At 38.6% G+C, this 24,960-nt stretch overlaps 1 protein-coding gene across 2 annotated transcripts in view; it reads left to right on the top strand.

Moving 5' to 3' along the window:
- The window catches only part of OSBPL5 (oxysterol binding protein like 5), a 140,357-nt gene that overhangs the window by 101,836 nt on the left and 13,561 nt on the right, over window positions 1–24,960 (top strand). For both annotated transcript variants that reach the window (XM_063289366.1, XM_063289367.1), the window contains exons 8-15: window positions 7,655–7,826; window positions 12,806–13,022; window positions 17,371–17,555; window positions 19,983–20,064; window positions 21,397–21,495; window positions 21,593–21,689; window positions 22,608–22,706; window positions 23,628–23,725. In XM_063289366.1, coding sequence (XP_063145436.1) covers window positions 7,655–7,826; window positions 12,806–13,022; window positions 17,371–17,555; window positions 19,983–20,064; window positions 21,397–21,495; window positions 21,593–21,689; window positions 22,608–22,706; window positions 23,628–23,725 — 1,049 coding nt within the window. The remainder of the gene's footprint in view (window positions 1–7,654; window positions 7,827–12,805; window positions 13,023–17,370; window positions 17,556–19,982; window positions 20,065–21,396; window positions 21,496–21,592; window positions 21,690–22,607; window positions 22,707–23,627; window positions 23,726–24,960) is intronic.

Here is a 24,960-nt window from a genome sequence, read left to right as displayed (position 1 = left end):
AGCTAAATACTAGATGCTACTTTTGCAGTGGCTAAATACTAAAATACTAAAAGTTTCCCCAAGAAACTTTTTCCAAAATAGACACTTTTTACGTTTTTTAAGATCTTCCTGAAAGTTGGAGAATATTTTTTTATATTATAAAGATCACTATATATAGTCATGTGGTTCTTAGTAACAAACCTGTGGTATAAGAGCTGTGTGTGTGTGTGTGTGTGTGTGTTTAAAAATATGCTCTTCTCTTTACCCTGTTATTGAAATAACAGCATTTCATTTTCCTTTCTGATGATAATGTAAAGACCTTTGGGATTCCCCTCTTTCCCCTGCAGTTGCTGCATGGAGCAATTACAGCATTCTTAAGCTGAAGATAATTTTCCCTTCCTTGATTTGGGATGAGAAAGCCATGAGCTCCAATCAGAGATGCTCATGATCTAATTGCATGACCAACAGTTTGTGAAGATGGGGAAAGTGCAACAGCCTCAAACTTCCAGAAACATCTGTTCCTTGCCCACAGCTTTCCCCCCCCCCACAACTCCAGGATCTGTTTTCTGTTCAGTTCATTTCTTACCACCTGATCTTAATTGTCAGATCCCATACAGTTGACTAGCATTTATCTCATTAACAGGTCACAAAAACTGTGCGGGTGCATGTAAGAGAGAGAGAGAATATGCATATGCTGTCTGGTTTACATCCAGACAGTTTTTGGCTTCTTCCTTCTTGCTTTTACTGGCTAGTGTCCCAGATGTTAACCTCCAAATATAGCCACTTGTGAACAGAAATTGGTTGCTGCAGTTCTGGGAACACTATTTTTGAAGAGAATAATGGTATTTGCTTTGGTGTTTGCATTCTGTAGTTGTGTTTCAAAGGAAAGTAGATAGTGGAATTTTCAGAAAGTCAGTCTAAATCGATGGGCAGTTCCACACAATCCTTTATGTCCATGACAGCAGTTTTGCACCACTAAGCTACAGTCGCCACTACTCTGCCCCATCCTTCTATGGAGCTGGCCATTAATTTCTCCAGAGAACAATGAATGGGAGGGGACAAAAAGCAGCCACCAGCCAGTGCCCTATCCCTCTCCTTATTCTTCTCTTGCTTTTAATGGCAAGGGGGAAAAAAGCATTGTGCAGAGGAGGGCAGAGCTACTCCTTGGAGGAGCTGAGGAGGAAGGGAGATGGCAACAAGGTATCCTGGCGGTTTGCCTACATCAGGGGCCAAGAAATGGTCAACCCCACAGCTTCAGAGGAAATTCTGTAAATTGTGTTCACAGCATTTCCTCTAAAGCAGTGGCTGAGCTTAACGTTAATGGGTTCAGCTTCCACCAAGCCTATGCTCTTGTGGGAACATGTATGTGCGTGGCCCTTTGGTTGAAGGACTATATTCCAAGCTATTTCTCTTCCAATAATGAGCTTTCTTATCTATCAGTGTTTTCTAACTGTAGCATTTGTGTGATTGAATACACAAGTCCAGTTTAAAGATAAAAAATAACTAAAATAATGCCAGTGAGATTACTTCAATCACTAAACCATTTCCGTATACAATTCTAGTCAACCAAAGTTAAGGTATGTTTGAGAATGGGCAGCATGTGATCATGGGTGTGGTCAGAAATGAATTGCTCATAGTTGCTTTGAACTGCTTGTGCCTGGGAAGAAGTACAGCGTAGCAAATTGCAGCAGGCTGTTGCCATTGCTTTCTTGATAAGAGTCTTTGATAGTAGTTCAAAGACAATAAGCCTACACAGTGCCCGTGAATGGTGTCCTAGTGAGCTGACAGGAAATAAAATGCAAGGGCATCGTGGGCGGCCAGTGAATGTGGTTTTTGTAGAAAATATTCTAGAAAGTGCTTCAGTGTAAATTATGATAATTCTATAGACCAGTTTGCATCAGAAAATGTTCAGATATTACAGGTATTCGTTAAAGCTTTAAATAATGTACTAATACTATTTGTGAATGTTATTTTCAATGAACAGGTATTTTACTTAAGTATTTAAGAGAACAAAATTCAAACTCATTGTGGTTTAAATAAAGTTGTACTATGTAGAAAAATTTACTGTAAATATGTAAACACATTAGCATCCGCCTTCCTTATTTAAATCGGGAGAAAAATCTAAAATACTGAAAATTGTTGAAATATTAATGCATTTTAGGAATCAAACATGCATTCAGATCACTGTCATACTCTTTAGTTCTATGATATTCCCCAAAATGAAGGGAAAAAGTGACCTGCTTTTAAATTCATAAGAATAGATATATCCCATTGCACACAGATGTTTTATGTATGTCTGCTTTAATTGGAAATGGATTCTATATTTTTTAAATGAAAGGGGATATTTCTGTTGGCAGAGTGCTAGAAAGCTTTTGGCCCAGGAGAGATCAGAAAAGTCACACACCAGGCATTTCTATAAAAATAATTTTATTTACAGAAAACAAACATATTTAAAGGCTGTTTGCTGAGAGGAGAGATTTCTCTCAGCTGCATATTCTCTGCAAGCCTACACAGTAGGGAAACTGAAACTAAAACAAGTTCAGGCAAGTTCCTCCCTTAGGCAATGCAACCATTAACACATGATAAGGGGACAATTAAATTCAACCTCTTCACCAGGCCAAAATGATTAGTTACCATAGTAACCTTAATCTGTAGTAGAAAACATATTAACACTCCCCTTTTTATACTACGGAATAAGATGCAAACTAATTTTCTTTGACAACTCTGTATGTCTTTCCATTCACAATATTTGAACATTATTTCCCCTTTGGTTTAACAGAAAGCTACCATCCTTCTTCCTGTGTATTTCCAAACCTAGGTTATTTGTTACAGTTCCAAGGCTTTTTAATGTGAAATGGCTTTTCATGCAGGCTTCAAAATCAAGCCTTTGTTTTTCTGTTGGTGTGAACAGCAGCAAATCATCAACATAAATGCACAGATACATACAGCCTTGTTTGTCTTTCTTCATATATACACATGGATCTGCTTTTCCTTTTTCAAAACCAACATTCTGCAGTTTTTCATCTAATTTTTGGTTCCAGGATCTAGCAGCTTGTTTTAACCCATGGATTGACTTCTGCAGTTCACAGACTAGATGTTTCCCTTTTTCATAGCCAGGGAGTTGCTGCATGTATAATTTGTGGTCTAAATCACCATAGAGAAATGCAGTTTGAATGTCATAGTGGTGAACTGACATTCCTTTGAGTGCAGCAATTTTTAACAGTAATCTAATTGATTCACCTTTAGTAACTGGTGCAAAAGTCTTGTCAAAGTCTAAATCTTTCCTTTGAGTGAACCCTTTTGTAACTAACTTTGCTTTATATTTTTGGATTTTGCCATCAGCATCCCTTTTCAGTTTGAAAACCCACCTGCAACCTAGACAGCGTTCATTGGGAGGTAGATTTAGCAGTTTCCATGTTTTATTTTCTTTCAAGGATGCTAACTCCTGTTGCATGGCAGAATGCCAATTTTGTGCAATCTCAGGTGGTAAAGCATTCACTTGTTCTAAAGACTCAGGTTCTGTGAATATGTGAAAAGCCTTTACTGTTTCAGCCTGAAAACGTGATGGAGGAATGCCTTTATTACTTCTCTGAGATCTGCGAGGTAATACAGGGCTTAAATTTTGACTCCTATCACTTTCCTGAGAAGCATCTGTCTCATCAGACAGATCTTCAGTTTGCTTTTCTGGTTTAATGTCCTCATCAGGCAAAAGATCACCATCAGCAAGTCCTTGCTGTTCTCTTGTGGTGGTCAGATCAACTGGAGAGCTAGAGTTTAGTCTCCCCCAGTTTTGTTCAGCAAAAGAAGCGCTTTTGCTAATTATTAATTTCTCTCCCATTATGAACCTGTAGCTCCTTTGGCTTTGTTCATAGCCAACAAAGATGGCTTTCTTTGTTGTGGGGCCTCCTTTCCTTCTCTGCTGTTTTGGAATATGAACCCAAGCAGTGCTACCAAACACTCTAAGATGGTTTACCTTTGGTTTCACACCATAAAACAAGTGGAATAGAGTGTCCTGAATCACAGAGTTATACAATCTGTTTTGTACATAACAGGCAGTAGATATTGATTCTGCCCAATATCTGAACAATAACCTGGAATCTTTAAGCATGCATTCCATCACATTTTGCAAGGTTCTGCCCTTTCTTTCAGCAACACCATTTTGCTGAGGGGTGTAAGGGTTAGAAAGAATTTGTTCGATCCCCTTTTCCACTAGGAACCTTTTGAATTTGTGAGAAAGGTACTGTCCTCCTCCATCACATTGGAGTGCAGATACAGGCCTAGGGAATTTTCCATTTGCCCATGTCACAAAACTTTTAAATTTCTCAAATGCCTCATCTTTATGTTTTAAGATGTAGATAAATGTGTATCTTGAGAAATCATCAATGATGGTCATTGCATACCTTGCTTGTCCAAGACTTGGAACAAAAGGACCAATAATGTCAGAGTGTACAATTTCCAAAGGTCTAGTTGTAACTCCGTCACTGTGCTTACTCACAGGAGCTTTTAGTGTTTTGCATTCTTTGCAAACTACACGATCTAAATCTTTGTCACAGGGTTTTATCTTTAGGTCAGCACACAGTTGTGGCATTTGTGCTATATACTTGAAATTAGCATGACCAAATCTCCTGTGCATCAGGTGTACACATTGGTCATGATATGGCATGTTGCCAACTGCAGCCTTGCAGCTTGGCATCCTTGCATTTTGCACAATGTACAAGGAGTCTTTTAATATACCAGTAGCACACAATTTTCCATTTTTATGTATCTCACAACCATTTTTCTTAAATGTTATGACATACCCTGTTGCAGCCAATTGTGCCACAGATAAAAGGTTTGATTGCAAATTTGGCACATACAACACACCTTTTACAGTTTCTCCCAAGCAGGATAAATACAAGTCACCTTGTCCCATAATTTTGGTCACAGACCCATCAGCCAAAGATACACTTTGTCTTTCAGTTTTAGACAGTGACACAAAAGAGCTTTTACAATTACATAAATGACAATTGGCCCCAGAATCTAACACCCATACATCAGAATTACCCTTCTCAGCAACCTGTGCAATTTGGCTTGTCTGAAGAGCCTTCTTCTGTGTTGCCCTTGTGTTCTTCTTCTCTGTCTTTCTACTCTTGGGTTTCAAGACACAGTCTTTCTACAAATGTCCAGCTGAACCACAAGTGAAGCATCGCTGGCTGGCTAGTGCTGTGGCCTCAGCTTCCTTTCCCTTCTTTTCCCTTGTTTTCTGGTATTGCAGCTTTCCAGAAGATATGGGGGGGGGGGTTTTTCCTCTCTCTTCTCCCATTCAGGGAGTAAGCGCTGTGTAACATATGATGGGGTGAGATCTGCTTCAGGCATAGCCTCCAGGGTACAAATCAGCATGTCCCATGTTTCATTCAGTGAGGACAGGAGGATATAGGATTTTGTGAGAGGTGTAAATTCCATTCCTCTCTCCTGCAACTCAACAAACAGCTGCTGAATATAATGCAGGTGCTCAGGAAGGCTATCTCCTTCTGCAAGGTAGGCTTTGTACAGCTTTTTTGTCAGGGTAACTTTACTCCCTGTTGTTGCCTTTACATACAAGTCTCTCAAAGCGTCCCAAAGTTGCTTTGCAGACTGCATACCTTGCACGTGGACTAGCTGATTGTCCTCAACTCCCAGGATAATGGTGGCTCTAGCCCGCTCATCCTGTCTCGGCCATTCAGCACTAGGATTTTGGGGGGGTTGCTCACCAATTGGCAGCCAAAGATTCTCTCTGTGAAGATACATCTCCATCTTCAGGGCCCAATTCAAATAGTTGGTCTCTGATAGGCGCTCCAGAGGCATCGCTGAGGGCTGGGAGGTAGCCATGGCTTCTTTGTCCTGTAGACCGGCAGTTGCTGGAAAATCTCCAGGTGGCTCCAAAGAAAATCTTCACAGGTCTTTGCTACCTGCCTTTAAATTGTGCATGAGGTGTGGAGCTGATCTCTCTATTCTCTCTGGCGTTTTATTGGGCTTACTAGGTTTACTGGGCTGCTTACTGGGCCCATAACCTGTTGGCAGAGTGCTAGAAAGCCTTTGGCCCAGGAGAGATCAGAAAAGTCACACACCAGGCATTTCTATAAAAATAATTTTATTTACAGAAAACAAACGTATTTAAAGGCTGTTTGCTGAGAGGAGAGATTTCTCTCAGCTGCATATTCTCTGCAAGCCTACACAGTAGGGAAACTGAAACTAAAACAAGTTCAGGCAAGTTCCTCCCTTAGGCAATGCAACCATTAACACGTGATAAGGGGACAATTAAGTTCAACCTCTTCACCTGGCCAAAATGATTAGTTACCATAGTAACCTTAATCTGTAGTAGAAAACATATTAACAATTTCCTCCTGCAAAATTAGTAATTACATTAGTTTCTTACTTGAGATAAAGGACTCCTCCACACCACCATCATTTATTTCACTTCTCAATTCTTGAAAGGCAGTTTGAAGACAGTCTGTTGATGTCTTCACTGTCTTATGTCAACTTCAGAATGCAGGAGGGAAGCAAACTGTGATGGCTAGAAGGACAAGGCCACCCTGAAACCAGACAAAACCATTAATGTAATTGGTTTTAAATTATGAGGCAAAACTCCCTAAGGAATTATAGAGAATTGAGACTGCCCTCCAAATTAGTTTTGATTGGATCATCTTTCATTCATGTGTAGAAGATCAATGAAGCAAACTTCCATTTATTCTTCAAAAAGTTTGCTGTACCAAAAAGTATTCTTTTATAAGAGGATCCCATTCCTTTTTTTTTCTTTTTTGGTACTTAAACTAGAGACAAAAGCAAATATTGCAAGCCAGTCCCACTGACTATTTTGTCTTGGACTGCCTGCCAAGAGAATGGAGATACCCTTAGATGGAACAAACGTATGTAAAGCCATGCCTTTCTTTCCTTGAAGATTTCCATGCTTCATCATAGAAGGTTTCCCCAAGCCAAGAAAGGGTATAGGGAAAGAAACAAGACTAGAAATGGAAGATGAAACATCCGTAACTTGTTAACCTGTAAATAGTTAATAAACTTGCTTTAAGCATGTTTTAAGAAAATATGCAGTGCACACTGATTTTGGTGCAACAAATCGACATGCTACCTGAAAACAATGTTATCTTGCGCAAAATTTAGAGATGGTGGTGGTAGTTTTGGAGTAAATCTTTAAATATTGTGATCATTTGAGGTACTTTAAAATGTCAACTATATGAAATGGGAAAATAAAATTGATGGTATATGTGACAGAATTAATCATCTGGCACAAATGCTTTAGGGTTTATTTATCCATTCATTCATTCATCCATCCATCCATCCATCCATTCATTCATTCATTCAACGAACTTGCAGAGTTGCTGTAGCAACTCTAGGATGAGGTTATCTTTCAGATGTGGAACATTTTCTGAGATTGGACCATCACGTGACAAACAGAAAAAGCTATGTGTAGAGAGTAAATACAGTATCTCAGTGTAGAGAGAAATATAAAATTTTAAGATTTGGTGTATCTCCATCTGTCTTGGGGTTCCATCCTAATCCTTCATCCAGGTACTCACTGTCCCCAACCCTGCTTAGTTTCTGAGCCAGGATGAGCAACAGTTACCTGTTGCTAGTGTGAAATGGGAGACAGCCATTGTTTTGCATTGCCTTGTTTGACTACTCTGCTTCTGTTTTATAGGTCGCTGCTGGTTGGATGCTCTGGAATTGGCCTTGCGCTGCTCCAGTCTCTTTAGGCTCAGTGCTTCTAAGCAAGGGAAGGATGGAGATCTGAACTGCTCAAATGATTCTTCACACGCTGGGCTATATAGCTTGCTACACACAGCTACAGTCTCAGATCAGGAACTTTTCCAGTAAGAACAAGCCTCTTTCAACTGTATATGTTCTGAAGTTGGAAACGTTTCCTACATGATGGAAGTGTGTTTTCATTAATCCATTGTGTCTCATGTCTAGTTGGTCGGACTATAGCAGAGCGAGTGATCTTTTTTTTGTAATAGGAGTATCATTTCACTTGAAATAGGACAAAGTGAGGATGGGGAAGTCAGCTGCATAGCTACTTCTCCATGTATAGATTTCTAGAATTTTCTTCTGGGAAATTTCCAGCAAGTTGCACCAAAATGTTATGCATATATACTCAAAAGTAAATCTCCCAGCAAAGAATGCATATGATTTGTAACCTTGAGTGAAATCCATTTAGTTTCTTTCACTAATAAAACTGCTTCTGGCACCAGAACCTGGATGAAACATACAGTCATCTAAAACTATACACTTGTTATATTTTTGTATTATATTTTTTGTAATAATGTTAGAACTTATAATTCCACTTGCTGCTTTGCAATCGGTTCAGGATTGCGTATTCATCCATTATTTCTCCATGTCTACATTGCCCCTGCTAACAAGATTTGGTAATGGTCATTAGTTTAGATCACTATGAAAACAGGGAATAAATCAGGGGAGGCTAAGGCTATCATTCTAAAACAGTATCACATTCAAAAGCAGCATTCTTCTGAATCCTAGTTGCTGGGGAATGACAGTTGGGAATTTTGTCTCCTGTTTCTGGGCTCACTGAAGCAACTTCCCTGGCCACTCTGGACGTTGGCCTCGGTAAGTCTGTGATCTGATCCAGCTGTGCATCTGCAGCATTCAAATGAGCCTTCACAAGATAATCTAGAAGGTGAATGTTCAGAAGGCTGATCTCCTAGAATATATAACCATCCTAGATGTATCACTTAAGGTATCATGCTGGGATAAATCCTCCGGTTAAATAACGTCCCCTTAGGAAAGTAAGCTAATTAAGCTGACATGATCTCATTATTAGGTCACTTAATTACACTTAATGCTTTCTTCAGATTATTTAAACTGATCTTGAAAGGAAGAGTAGCAGACATACTCTTTATGATTTTAAAAAATCAGTCATGTGTTGTGGAATCATTTTGCTCAGCTGTTATTGTGCTTCTGTGCTGGCTGATTACTTTCTTTCAGTTATGACTGTTTTGAGTGAGGAATGGAGATTAATGCCCCCCCCTTCTCTGCTTTTTATTATTGTACCCAGTCCAAATTTGCGTTGCTGCTTTGCATAGCTCCCTAGTAATGAGAGTTTCCTATTAATGAAGAGTACTTCTGCCAGCAATAAAGGGACTCTTTCCACAGTGTTTTAATTTTATAGTTTGGATTATGCTTTACTACATCTATTTTATCATTCTATATTACCTTATTTCAAAAGGTGCTAGATCGTTTCCCTCTCCTGTTATATTGTTGCCCACATTAACACATATACCACACACTTGCTTAGGAGAATTCATCTGTTTTCCTTTAGTGAAGTTGTTGGTTTTTTATGACTGCCTGACCGTTAAGCAGTCACCAGCTCCATATTTCAAAGCGGGTAGAAGTTCTAAAATTGGGATGTTTGGTCAATAGATTGCCAAGGAGACAGTCTTCTGAAATAAGGGTGTGCCTTTATATTCTGTGTTGTGCTCATGACATCACACTGACAACAAAGGCCCGCATAGTTAAAGCAATGGTGTTCCCTGTAGTAACATATGGCTGCGAGAGCTGGACCATAAGGAAGGCTGAGCGAAGGAAGATCGATGCTTTTGAACTGTGGTGTTGGAGGAAAATTCTGAGAGTGCCTTGGACTGCAAGAAGATCAAACCAGTCCATCCTCCAGGAAATAAAGCCAGACTGCTCACTTGAGGGAATGATATTAAAGGCCAAACTGAAATACTTTGGCCACATAATGAGAAGACAGGACACCCTGGAGAAGATGCTGATGCTAGGGAGAGTGGAAGGCAAAAGGAAGAGGGGCCGACCAAGGGCAAGATGGATGGATGATATTCTAGAGGTGATGGACTCGTCCCTGGGGGAGCTGGGGGTGTTGACGACCGACAGGAAGCTCTGGCGTGGGCTGGTCCATGAAGTCACGAAGAGTCTGAAGCGACTAAACGAATAAACAACAACAGGGAAGATTCCTCTGAATCTAAAGAACCAATAACTGCAATCATCTTTTGCAGATGAAAGAAATGTAAATAATATGGTATTTACAGAAATGGCAGGCACTTTTCCTTCTAGTGATTAATAGCTTGAATTAAGAATCAAGAAGTACTCAGTTCTGCTCTTAATATTGGTTATGAAACTTGTGAATAGTCCTAGATACAACTAAAGCAGGATTGGATTTCAGAAGTTGTTTGGCTAACTCACAAAAACAGACAGACTTGAAATATGTCCTCTAAATCCAGGCTCTATCTCATATGGCCACCCATTTGTATGTGGTGGTTTCTGTGCAGTTTTATGACGTACCATGTAGATTTGCTACCCAGCATACCATGCAGATTTACTATGGATATGTGTATGGCTCCTATGGAGATCAGCTCCACCTAGAGGATCCAAACCTCAGTTGTTATCGGCTTACATCTTATGAAAAGCTGAGTGGAAATGGCTTGTCATATCATCTTAAATGAGATCTATATGCATTTTGGAAAATCAAACTTACTGTATGCTGGAATGAGCATTCTTTCTCTATTATATTCTCCATGTTCTACAGAGGACATTTTGCACAGTATCATTATGGGGGGAAAAATCCTCTGAAAATATTAAAGTGTAGGGATTAAAAAAAAATTTGATTACATGTCCATAAAGCACTAAATCAGTCATATGACTTTGACTAACATGCCCATAAATGTTCCACCATTCCTTAAGACGTTGTAGTGTGTGATCTTGACACAGAGATAATCTCATTTGATTTTAAATATTGAAATACATTGCTACATTTCAAACAAACAAACAAGAATCCTCTGGTTCTGAAAGGCTTCTAGGCAAAGTTTTTGTGTGCATGTATTCTATCTTATTCATGGGATTGTATGTTGGAGGAAGAGTCCAGATGTGAAGTTTCCCACTGTCACTTCTTTTTCTGACCAGAGAAAATCCATTAAGAAGGGAAGGATACAATAACTTTGAGCTGGGAACGCCCATCTGTAAATATCCAAAGCCATTATGCATTGTAATTCTTTTCTGAAATGAATCAAAAGTAAAAGCCAACTCAGCTAATATAAATAGACATAGGTCCATTGAACTACTATAAATATACAGCTTGGTTTACTGCCAGAAATCACTATATTTGATCAGTGTGCAACTGTAAACCCTCAAAACAAAGCTTTTCAGACTCTGGAGAGGCTTTTATGAAAGCAATCTTATCAACTGCATGTTTTCAGGAATGATTAATCTTCCTTCATTTTTCATTTGTGGCTTTGGCTTAGCAAACAGTGGAGTTAAACAATGGGGTAACCAGCAACCATGATTTTCTGCTCTCTCCATTCTTGGATATTAGTATCTGAATGGTCAGATCAAGCTTGGATATTGAGCAGGGCTAATCCAGCAAGATGGGAGTGGCAGTGAGGAGGACTGGAAGGCTCAGATGTAGACGGTCGCTAAAAGGAAGCTTCACATTTAGGTAGTCAAAATGATCTCGTTCTGTTTTGTTTTTTGGTGCCTTACTTACTTCCATGTGCCATCATGTGCCTTACTTATTTGCATGTGCCATCATTTTCTAAATTTGAGTTACGGCTGAGGCTCTCAAATGCGAGTGGCCCTGGTCTCTGGTCTTTGAGAAGATCTCATAATGAATTGACCAGGTATTCTTTGAACCAGCGACAGTCCTACTGCTGTACTTACCTGAAAGAAAACAACCTTGAATTTAAGATGGTCCCATTCCAAATGTAAACAGAAAAAAAATTATAAGCTCAAAGAAATGCCCAGCTTCCCTACTTTAACAACCCAGAGTTTCCAACTCCAGCTCAAAACAATCCTGGATATGACTTTGCTGGATCAAAGCAAAAACAAAAACCACTTTATTCATTGAATTAATCACTACTAAATAAAATTAAGAGCCAGATTGGTGTAGTGGTGAAGGCACCAGGCCAGACACCAGGAGACTATGAGGTCTAGTCCTGCCTTAGGCACGAAACCAGCTGGGTGATTTTGGGCCAGTCAGTCCCTCTCAGCCCTAGGAAGGAGGCAATGGCAAACCACTTCCAAAAATCTTGCCAAGAAAACTGCAGGGACTTGTCCAGGCAGTCTCCAAGAATTGGACATGATTGAACAGATTAAAAAAAATTAATTGTGTGGTAAAATAAGATACCATATTCACAAACTATATTTATCCCTGTGCGCATATATTATTGGTTTTCTCTCACACACAAACGTACCATTCTCATACTCAGAAACATACAAGCACATGTACAGAAGCACAAGCACACCCATTTACTTTCCCCTCACTCATTCGAGCAGAATCTGGAGAAAATAAAAGGGAAAAAAAACTATAGGATGGATTTGGGGTAAAGGGAAGGGATAGCAAGGGCAAGAGAAAGGAGGCATCCAAACGGCATGGAGAGGACATGGGATGGGAAAAGTTAATGGGCAAGGAAAGGAAGAGAGAGAAGCATTACAGAAAGAGTTAAATTCGCCTGGCAAAGGGTAGATCTTAAGCAGCATCTAATCTTCAGGTTGATCTTCAAAGGAGTCCAAGCTTTGTGAGTAAGTCTTTAACTATTTACACCTCTTGCTTGTTCCTTTGCTTTCAATACCTTCATCCCTTGTTATCTGACAGTGTGAGAGGAGTGGTTCCCCCACTCTTTACACTTAACTATCTGGGGGCAGGGGGTGACTTGGTGGTATTAACCAAAACATAAGGTATCCTGAGCCAGTTTTTTCTCCAAAGAATACTTGCTGTAGTGCTTAGCCCCACTTTACCTTTGTCCCACAGATTGAATGAACCTTTTATCTTCAGAGGCTCTGAAAGTTTTGAAACTAAAACTTTATGACCATCTATATATTTCAGTCTTAATGAATCAGCTCTGGAGAACCATCACTTGGAGAACGATGCTTTTTCAGACAAATCTGAACGAGACAACCTAGAAGAGTCGGAGAATGAAGTGCATGAGAATAGTCGGAAGACAAATGAGAGTGAGAGTGATCAATCTGAAATCCACGGGGAGCTTTCCCAGGAAAAGAAAGGGACAACCTACTTAGAGCAGAACTATGAAGAATTTGGGGAGGTAACTACTGGCTTAATTTATGTACTCATGTTGTTTGTCTTGGGTTTGCCATTAATGCATCCATGCATTCTCTTATAACAGAAAACTGTTCTACGTTATAGGTAGTCCTCGGTTAATGATCACAAATCATGTGATCATGATTTCTGACTTTCCCTGCCAGCTTCAAACAAGCAAAGTAAATGGGGAAGCCGGCAGGGAAGGTCGCAAGTTGCTCGGGTAAGTCTCCCTCAGCCCTTCTGCGTTTGCACCATGCCTCCCCAGCCACCCACACACCCCCTCGCTCCCTTTCCCACCTGACAGCAGCCACTTATCCACCTGCCAGCCTACTTGTGAGCTGCCTGGGACTTGCAACTTCCTGCTGGATTCCCCATTGAATTTGGTTGTTGTTTGGGGACTGCAGGAATTACCATCATTAAGTGATGTGGTCACGTGACATTGCACTTTACAACCCCATTGCTTAGTGACAAAAATTCCAGTCCCAGTTGGCTTCAGAACTTGAGGAACACCTGTATTTATTTCCCAACTATTTTGACCTCAGCTCATCAGGTTAATTTCATGTAACAAGTCAGGACTCTCCTACTGCTCCTTTTGAGTGTTCCAAGTATTATTACTCTTTTCAGCAACTTAATGGTTGTAGTAGGGTTTGGGAGTAGGGAGTACAGGATTGTCCCTTGTTGTTGTGACCTGTGTGTTTTCTGGGCCAGTTTAATAAGTCTCATTCCAATGAGTGCACAATACCACAGGTTTTCTTTCCTGTGAAAAAAATGAGTTCTTAGCAAACTGCTATAGATCAATGAACTACATTAAGAGCACAACTTTTGTTTTATCCAGTTTAATAATTCCATTGCAAATATTCAGGTAGAGTTTTTACTTTTTTTAAAAAAACAAAACTTTATTATTAATTTCTTTGCTATGGGAGAACTAGAACCAGTCATTGATGTCCTGACTAAGCAAGAACCACGCCGAGACGAGGAAGAAGTCTCTTGTGCTTTATTATTGCTATAGTAGACAGAAAATCCTACCAAACTGAAGAAGCGTGGGAAAACCCAGACAGATAAACCCCAAAAGTCAAGGCGGGTCTGTTCTGTGTCTCTTTGAATGACAGTTCAAATTCTCTAAACTACACATGCGTTTTTGCCCCTGGATAGTGGCCCCCTCCTGTTCACCATCAGTGCTCATGACAATTGACCTTAAATAGTTTATTAAACAAGAGAGAGAGAGAGAGAGAACCTAAATTCTGAAATTGTGATCTGAAAGCTCAACTTTTCTTTGTTTAAGGTTACCTGGAGGTAGGTCTGCTGTGCTCAGCTGGGCTTAATCGCTTAAAAATATGTTTAAGCTGGTCCTGCTTGATGCCTCAGATAGCTTTTGCTATCTGGAAGTAACATTTATTGAACTACAAATATAAGGTATTGTTATAAATGAGAATGGCTAGTTTTCAGAAATGGCTAGTTATTCTAAAGTGGATGGGAAGGGATGTCTTGCTTGCACACAAAGTAATTAGGAGAAACAAAAGGACATGTCAAAATAACGGTAATGCTTAATTGGGCCATTTCCTACCCTGGGGTCTCCCAGATGTGCTTGACTACAGTTCTCACTATCTCCCACTCAGTATGACAGCTCTCAAGAGTGGCTGCCAGTAGGAGTAATAATGTTACACATCTGGATGGCACAAGGTTGAAAGAAGTGCTAAACTTGAAGAAATATTTGTTAATAAATTTTATTAAGTTTCAAGAGAAGAATAAACACTACAAAAAAAAACTACAAAGAAGGGGAAAAGAACTAAAAAGTGCGAAAACACGAGAATTTTTTTTTCAGATTTACAAAAAGATGTGGCTTCTGACTTTTGACAGCAAGAATATACAAAAATTTCCAATCAATCTCTATATTAAACCAAAACACCAAATTATTTCTATAAATCATTCCACTTTAGCACATAATAAAAGTCACTCAGTACAGTTACTCCTCCCCCTTATATTAAAATAAAGAAAAAAATTCATATAAACCTCCTGAACATCTTTCCTCCCTCCAAAAGATAACACCTATTTAATTATTCCCTTCCTACCACTATTCTGTACATCTCTATCTACTATAATAAGAATCAAATTAAAAAGCACATATGTTGTCTGCTTATACTTGATAATACAACAGTTTTAATAATCTTAATAAACCCAAAAAACAAAAACAATTTAAAACAGTAAATCCAAATCTTTAAAAGCAAATAACTTTGATCAAATCCTTAAACTTGAATAAATATTTGGATGTCAACCAGTATGGTCTCACACATTTCTCAAAATTTCAGGTTTCTTCTTTTCTCACTGTCTTTTTCATTTATACAGAAGTGGAAGCACACTACAAATAAGGATTTTCTTTCTGATTCTGTAATTAATATTGCATGGCAGTGTATCCCCAACCATAGTAAAGAAAGCACACACTGATTTTAAAGATTAATACTATTTATTTCCCCAGACACTGATGAAAAAGAGCAGGGAAGCTGCTCTTTCACTACCTTTGGGAAAATATAATCCCAGTGTTCTTAAAAATCTAAAATTTTTAGACATATATTCATGGCAGTCACATATACCCTGAATAAAGTGTAAGAAGAATTCACTGAATAATATTAATATATCTAAATACTGCATGCCTTCCTCTGTAAGTTAAAACTTCTGGTATTTTAATTAGGTAGTTATTTATCTTCCTTGTCACTCATTTACAAATTACCCAAGGTTGAATGTGGTGATAATTCTGTTATATTGCTGGAGTAATCACATATTAAGGTACGGAAAAACATACACATATCCACCTTAAAGTCTACTTTTGTACTTAAAGGACTTGATTTTACAATCCATTGAGGTGTGCATGTATGTTTGTATGGAATACCAAGATGTTTGCCTCAGTAAAAATGCCAATGCAGCTGGTGTAAGTGCTGGCAGATCAGTATGTATCATAGCTTATAGCAGTGTTACAAGCATCTATGTCTGATAGTTTCCATTATCTTAGGTGGATCAAGATGGACGGTAACAAATCAAAATCAGGAGGAGGAAGAAAGTTTTCATTCCTCGTTGCAGACAAGTTTCCTTTAATCAAACTGAGTTCTGCTGCATTGCACGTGGCCCAGTGCTAAATCCCTGCAGTGAACTTGCTCAGGGAGCAGCACTTTGCAGGTCAGCGTTGGGTGTGAGAGATGGATGTGCAGGATTGTTCCAGGCAGGCTGGCTGCTTCTTCGCAAGAAATTATATGATTCCTAGAAGCAGGCTGAGATCCAAAACTTCACCTTCTTTTGCAAAGAAAATTAGAACAAGAGGAGCCTTCTTTTACAACTTGATACTTTTAGACATACTGGATTTCAGATCCCATAATCTCTAGCAGTACCATAATCATGGTAACAGTCTAGCAGTTCCTGAGAACACTTGGCTGAAGTCCAGCTCCTCTGGAAGGCACGAGATTGGAGAAGATGGTGGCAAGTGTTTTGGAGGTTTTCTATAGCAAGTGTTTTGTCTGTAACTTCCCTGCTGTCACAGTTAACATTATAGCACTTTGTATGAATAAAACAACTTACAGCATTCAGCAGTTTCTTGTAGTGCTTACCTTAAATCAGGGTTTCTCAACCAGGGTCCCATGGATCCCTAGGGTTCCGCAAGAGGTCACTAGGGGTTCCCTGGGAGATCACAATTTATTTAAAAAAATATTTCAAATTCGGGTCACTTCACATTAAAGAGGTAAGCTTCATTCTTTATTTTCAGTTTAAGAACACTGTGAATGCATATATACAGGCCTACCCATGAAACTAATATGATGATGATAGAACTTCTGGTCTATATTTGAGCCTGAATGTGCAGGCCTGAAAAAATTTTTAAGGGTTCCTCCAAGGTCAAAAGGCTGAGAAAGGCTGCCTTAAATCCTCACTTTTATTATGAAAGTTGGACTCTGTCTTCAATAATGTGTGTTTCTGTTGAGTTTTATGGCTGATGTTAAAAAAATAATTCCAAATGCGGGATGTTTGGATTTGCATAACTTACTCTAGGTTATCTGCTCAGCCACTCAGAATCAGTTTCTGGATTCTTGTAGCAAACCTGCCCAGGCAATGAGGAAGATTGCTGATCTATGAATGGAAATGTTAATGCAGTATTCAGGAATTCACACAAACAACTGATAAAAGCTGAGCTGATGTCATAATATTGCAGGCATCTTTTAAGGATGCTATCTCTTCCAGTTTGAGGAATTGTTATTCAGTAGTGATATGAGAGTGGGGGGAACATATTTGATCATGAAGCCAAATGGTCCCTTTCAGTTTCTTGCGTTCCCTTAACAAAGCTTCAGTCTTACATAAAGATTTTTCCTCATCAGACAGGTGAATGCTCTCAGACTGAAACAGTGTCTGATGAAAACAAGAGCTTGATGTGGATTCTTCTGAAGCAGCTGCGGCCTGGCATGGATTTATCCCGTGTGGTTTTGCCCACTTTTATCCTAGAGCCACGCTCCTTCCTCAACAAACTTTCTGATTATTACTACCATGCTGATCTGCTTTCCCAGTAAGTAGCGCTTGCAGCTTTATAGTTGGAAAGTGCACATCTATGAAATGATATGCAAGAGTACCCACCTGGCTGGAACTGGGGCATTTGTATGTTTGAAAGGTCTCTCTGATAATACAGGGAGTAAATCATGCCAGCTCTGTGCCCCAGTGATCTTTAAGACAAATGCAGTTTATGGGAGCAATGGGAAACGTAATGAGAAAAGGAGAAAATACCCTCAGGGTTGCTGATTGATAAATCAGCACTAATTGCCTATCTACTGCTGGAGTAAAGATGTTCAGATTTATGACACATCAAGGACAGCATGGAGCAATATAAATTCTGAAATACTTTGGACATCATTGTCTCTTTTCTGCAATCAAGATCATCAACTATTTGTATTCTATTTCCTCTTTTAAAAGGAAAAGAGGAAAATGTGGCTAACATTATCAAATAAATAACAATTTAGTATTATAAATACAGTATCAAAAGACAGTGGTATAAAATACAATAAATGTACCAAAGACTTCTATTCAAGACTGAAACACCAATTCAGTTAATAAATACAAAATGCAAGTATAATAGATCAAACAGTAATGAACGTAATAAATATATACCTCATTTTAACTCCAAATATACATTTATAGCAAACTCCCACAGCCAACATCATTCTCAACCAAGGATAGCAACCTTTTCACATAGTGGTATCATGAAATCTCTCACAAGTGCCAAAGAATAACTTAAAAAATAAACTGGTAATAGCTCATGAGATCATTAAATCTCCCTGAAATTTCCATGATCTGACTTTTGAAATCTTTCAAAATCTCATATGAAAATGGTGAAAGATCTTCACCAAATAACAAAAAGATTCGATTTTGTTGTTTAATTTTATTAACATAATTATTATATGGGATGCAAAGAATCGGTTTATGCAAAAACCACTGGAGTAACTGTTTTCTTCTATAAAATGAGGCATCATCTAAAATAATAGTTTAATGTGCAAGGTAAGTGGACAGGCTTATAAGGAACAGTGAATGTTTACATTCTCTATTTCTAGATTTTTTTGGTACTTGGTTTTTTTAAGAGGCAAATGAATACAGTATCTCAGCATTCCTGTTATCAAATATTTTATAAATGTCAGTAGAGGTTATATATAAGCACCCCACTTGAGTTCTATAGAAATTAGAAATGGATATTAATGATAGGTAGCTGCAGTGTTAGGATTGTGATTTATAGTTTGCCTATTCTAAGATTTTGATTAGGTGCAGAATTTTCCATTGACATTACATTCTAAATGAAATAGCCCATGTAAAATTATCTAAAAAGTCTTCTAAAGAGAGATCAAAGTACAGCTGGCTAGAAGTGCTGATAATTAGATGAAAAACCTATATAAATCACATACCCAGATTGCTCAAATAAAAAATTAATCATAGATGCTAATGTATGCTTTGACAAGTTGGTAGCTTAGTGATTGTGTTTCCATTAATACTCAGCCCAATTTAATGTGTTGGATCGGTGGGGGGGGGGAAAGACTGTCAGTACTGTAATGTGTTTATATAGTTCTAAGATGTGTCCACACTTGTAGTAGTACATAAAATCCTGCTAACCATGTAGAAGAACTTAGACAAGTGCAGAAGGCAACCAAATGATCAAGGTGCTAGAATAACTCCACGGTGAGAAAAAGATTATAAACTGAGGATTTATTCATTTATTTGCTTTAAGAAATGGGGAAGACATAACTGAACTTAACAAATTAAGCATGGTGTAGAGAAGGTAAACATGTTTTTTCCCCTTTAAGAACCTGAAGTCATGTAAAGTAGCTGCTTAAGACAGCTTAACAGTACACATCCTGGTAGAATTTGATACCAGTAGGTAGAGTAATGACCAGCAACCTGGATGCTTTTAAATGGAATTACAGAAATTCAAGGAATAAATTATTATCAATAGTTGAAAGCTGTTGCAACAGTATAGTACTGGAGATAGTCAGCCTCTTGATACCAATTTTTAGGGACATAAGCAAGAAGGAGCACTCATATCTTGTTTTTGGGCATTCTGTTGATAGCTGATTGGCTATTATGGGGAACAGAATACTGGAATAGGTGGGCCTTTGGTTCAGTCCATTATCTAATTATGGAGCTAATCAAATCTCAGATATTCAGTAGCATCCAGACATTTAAACATTTACTGTATAAGAACTCCTCTGTGAATTCTCTAGTTGTATATTGAAAATATGATTGCTCTCATCTCTTAGCCTGTCACTGTGAATATTTGAAAGGAGCAGTTGAAACTTGCCATGTTCTGCTCTTTTCGTTTTTTGTTTTCTTTTGTTCTGTTTGCTTGCATCTAATCTTATTTCATGATAATGCTTTTTGTGCCATAATAAAGACTGAGGCTTATATCATACACATGAAGAAATAACTGAAATGGCCATTTTATTTCTTCCTGCAGAGCTGCTCTTGAAGAAGATCCATACTGTCGAATCAAGCAAGTCTTGAGATGGTACCTATCAGGCTTTTATAAGAAGCCAAAGGTATGACAGTACATTACACGATGTTATCGTCTTCCCTTCTTTATATTGGAATCAAAAGAATTGTGATCCATGTTAAAGGTTTGCAAATGTTCAAGAATGTTATCAGGGAGGTTGGCAAGGAAATTTTCCAGATACCATCACCGCCATTTTAAAGGAAGTCCTAAAGACCGTTCCTTTACCTAAGCTTTCCCCAGAATAAGTTTTATTTCCTTAACCAAGTTACATCTGGAATGGGGGTGGATTTAAAACTTTTAGGGTTTTACTGTTGTGTGGTCATCAATTTTTTAAATTTCTACTTGTGCATTAGCTGTTTTTGGATGGGTTTTTGCCTATAAAAATGACATTGAAATATTGAAATCAAGCTGAATAAAAATAGAAGGGTATACTAACTGAAGTGGCCTTTTAACAGTCTTCTAGCGAAATAGCAGATGAAACATTCAAGAGACAGTTCAGTCACAAGTATATATTTTTAAAATAAAATTTTATATAATATACTCATTAACAGCCTCTATATGAGTCAAGATCTAATTATGCTTTTCTATCATGTATGAAGAAAAGACCAAAAAAGGAAATTTGAGATTTCTATTTCAGAGCACTACCATGCCTGCAAATAGCCCTCCAGAATCTATTGGAAGCCATTAAACGAAGAAAGGAATAGTCTCTGCCAGTCAAAACTCAGGCAGAAGTGGCCTCACTATGATAAAGGAAAAAAATAAAATAGAAAGTCCCCTTTTATACATTGAGATCAGTGACAGAAATAAGAATGTGCACAGTGGTCTCAGGTTGCATCTGATCTCAGTAGACCTAAATCCATCTTTGATCATAAGCAACAAGTCATGCATTAGAATAAGCGGCCTTAGATAGTAAGAGGAGAGAGTAGCTCAGGGCTAGAGCACATGCTTTTTATATAGAAGATAAAGAATTCAATGTATGGTTTATCCTTAGATGAATTTGGAAATAAGTGTCTGAAACCCTGGAGAGAGCCCCTGTGAGTTTTATCTTGAAGAGACTCAGCAGAAGACAACTTCCTATCTTCCTAGAAGGAAGATTTGCATTACTATCTGTATTAAAAGATGTTTCCAAGTGGATTGGAATGCAGAATCTGTGTGGAACTGCAGTTAAATTGTCTACCTGGGACCAGTGATACCCAAGTTCATATCTCCACTCAACATTTGATCCTGTTGCCAACCTACCTCATACGGTTTTTGTTGTGAAGATGAATGGATAGAGGATTTTCATTCCCATCAGTTGCATATTCAGAAACCCTCTTCCGTGCATTGATTGGGGAAGTAAACTGTGGGTCTATAACGCTATTAAATTCCTGTCTTCCAGGGAATAAAAAAGCCATACAATCCCATTTTGGGAGAGACTTTTCGTTGCTGTTGGTTTCATCCACAGACAAACAGTCACACGTTTTACATAGCAGAACAGGTAAATCTGAGGCTTCCTTCTAAACCAGCACTAAGCGTCTTTAGCTACGTGGCCCCATGTTTGTACATGATTTTTATCTTGTCACCTTCCATTGCAGGTTTCTCATCATCCTCCAGTATCAGCCTTTCATGTCAGTAATAGGAAGGATGGGTTTTGCATTACTGGCAGCATTCTAGCCAAGTCAAAGTTTTATGGTAAGGCATCAAATCAAACAGGGGTCTGGTTCATGCATGATGGCGAACCACCATGTGGTTTGCTTGATTTTGACTTAGTGTGGCCTATAACTTGCCCATCATGGCTTAGAACTATAGGCGACCTAGGCCACTTTGACTTGTTCAACAAATCATAATTGAAAAAAATCCTGACTAGCATTATATGTGAATGCAGTTAGAGAATCATGGTAGGAACAAACTTGCACAGCTCTGATTTGCCTCGCCTCCAGAAGCTGAAAAAAATCACCGTGTTTTATTATAATTCATAAGCTATTTCAGACATATGTCCTAGGATGTCATATTAGCATAGTGAAGATGGAAACATGTCCATATAAGAGTGGTGGTGACAGTTTGAAAATACTCTTGCTATGTTCAGTGGAAACATTTTTTAAATCCCATGTCTGCTTCTTGCAAGTTCTGCATCTTTCCAAATAGATCAGTTTGACGGTTTGCTGCACTCATGTTATCAGTGAGCCATTTGGCAACTCCTTGTAAAATAATTTTGCTATTTTTAAAAAATGAGGTCATCTTTCTGAATCATTGGGAGGGAAAGAAAGTAGAAAAAGGAAGACTAATAGCCAAAATCAACTTTGATGTCAGGGTTTGTAGGAATGAGGCAAATGGCTAAATTATAGCACATAGAGGTTCTTTTGTATTCATAGACACATTGCAGTTTGTTCCTAGAGGGAAAAAGTGTTTAGAGTCACTTCTCACACATCCCTTAAAAGAAAAAAAGGGGAAAAAAACTGGGTAGATCATATCTGCCTAAAAAACATGTCCATCGAGAATGTTTTTCAGAAAGTTGCTTTTTCACTGAATCTAGGTGGGTTCTATCTCTTGTTTCCCTTGTCCAGTTTTAAGAGGGACAATCATGCCACATGTATTCATCTGTTTCTACAGGTAATTCACTTTCGGCGTTACTGGACGGCCAAGCTAAGCTCACATTTCTAAGTTCTGGGGAAGAGTATGTCATTACAATGCCATATGCACACTGTAAAGGTGGGACATTGCTGGGATTCTGGAGCGGGGAGGGGAATTGTATGCATTACGTCCTTTCCTGTCTTGGATTCCATTTTCTTCCTTAAAAAGACCATCATTAGGATTTCCTAGCTAAGGGTATGGGAAACGAGGATGAGCTAGGAATCTGTTTTTTACAAACAATAAAATGCAGAGCCTTGGAGCCCACCTGCTATACTTAGTTGCAAAATGGCAAAAAGAAAACCGAATTAATTAGAATAATGTGCTGCACTTATCAAGACTGCGCAAAAGAAGACAGCCTTTGTGCCTTAGTAGTTCTGTAGGATAGAAATTAACATCTGCTGAAATGTCTTCTACAAAATTATTAAAAATACAGTAGGTCAGGATTTACCCATACATGTACAAATGCACTCCAGTTGAGTTAGTACAGACTGGAAATTTTAAAATCAAATTGTGAATATGCTATATCCAAAGAATTGGTTACGGGACACAAATCAAGATACCTGAAGTTTGTCTTCAACAATGCCGTGCTCCCATCAAAAAATATACATTGAGCCATAGAGGCAGCAAGAGTTGAATTGGCATTGAACATTTGTTGCTCCATGATACCAAGAAAATCCCTTCCAGTCAGAAACAAGTGTAGCAATGATAGTTTCAGAGGAACTGACATGGCCCTGCATTCTACAGAGTGATGGAGATTGACTTTCTGCCTGTTCCTGCTGTAGATGAGTGGTAGCGCTTCTTGTTTATGGTTTGCTTGAATGTGCTGAGCAACAAGACAGTTTCATCTTATTGTAACCAATTAAAAAAAAAAATCGGGATTCTTAGATTTTCCTTTTGTGTAAGCCATAATGAATGAGCAGAGCTGGCTTTATAGGTTGATGTACATAGTCTCTGCATACTTGATACTCTGTTAATAGTTTTGTTTTTTGCTGTTTCTAGGAATTCTGTATGGTACTATGACAATGGAGCTTGGAGGAAAAGTTACTATAGATTGTGAAAAAAGCAATCATCGGGCAGAACTGGAATTCAAATTAAAGGTACTAGACTCCCTGTTTCATTTTCAGCTTGTCTCCAACATGTCAGTTCCAATTTTTTCCCCTTTTTTGAATTTCACAGGGCTGGTTTTGAAAAACATCCCAATGTTTTCTCAAAAATAATGTTGATTTTTATTTTATATTTAGGGTTCTATGGTTTTATTGTAACTTTAGCCTTACCATGGATGTTTTAATTTTTATGCCTTTGTTTTGTTTTGTTTTGAATCTGTTCAGTCGTGTCTGCTTCTTGGAGACTGTCTGGACAAGTCCGTGCAATTTTCTTGGCAGGTTTTTGGAAGTGGTTTGCTATTGCCTCCTTCCTGGGGCTGAGAGAGAGTGACTGGCCCCAGGTCACCCAGCTGGCTTTGTGCCCAAGGCGAGACTAGAACTCACAGTTTCGAGCCTTGTGCCTTAACCACTACACCAACCTGGCTCTCTGTGCCTTTGTTTAGTCTACTATTAATTACTGTGACCACTGAGAGTCTCTTTGACAAGTGTCATTGCCTAATAATCCTTTCAATAATGGGGCCTTAAATTCATTCTAGAATATGAATGTGCACCCACACAAACACATACACACTCCTGTTAACCTTACTATCTGTGGCTGCAATCTACATGCTGAGAATCCAAGCAGGGAGGCAAGGTGTCCAGTTTCAAGGCAAAGATCTGAAGATGTACACTTGTCAAATGCTTTTCTCCCAACAGAGAGGTATGCAGGAGGAGAATAACCTTATCTGAGACCATTGCAGAGTTTTGGGCTGCCTGCAGAAGTCATGACCACAAGTCAGGCATGAGAGCCACAAGAGTGGCTCCTGGAGCAAGGATCCATTTTTCCCTGCATATGATAGCGTTCAGTATATGAAAACAAGGGGCTGCACACACTCGACTGAAGTAATCTATACGGGAATGGAATGTCACAGTTTGGCGTTATTAAGAACCCATCTCAGAGTACAGAGTTTCCCATGGTTGGTGCACATTTGGCATTTTACGAACAGAATGCAGATAAAATCTGACTGTTCATTAAGGTGTATACTAAAATAATCAAATTAGAACTTTGTGTCTCTGGCCAAAATATTTGTCTGTTTGATCTTTGTTTTGGTATGCATCAAAAACAATGTAGGCTGATTTTTCACTGGAATTCTACAGAAATTCAGAGAAGCTATATTTTAGTCCTCTATCTAGACACATCTTTGTTCTTGGGTGGCTTCCCATTCTTTCTGGGCTAAAATAATTTTTTC

Source organism: Candoia aspera, chromosome 1 (assembly GCF_035149785.1).
Source record: "Candoia aspera isolate rCanAsp1 chromosome 1, rCanAsp1.hap2, whole genome shotgun sequence".
Classification (NCBI taxonomy): Eukaryota; Metazoa; Chordata; class Lepidosauria; order Squamata; family Boidae; genus Candoia; species Candoia aspera.
The sequence above is the reverse complement of the archived record's forward strand: the minus strand, read 5'-3'. Positions and strand labels throughout refer to the sequence as shown.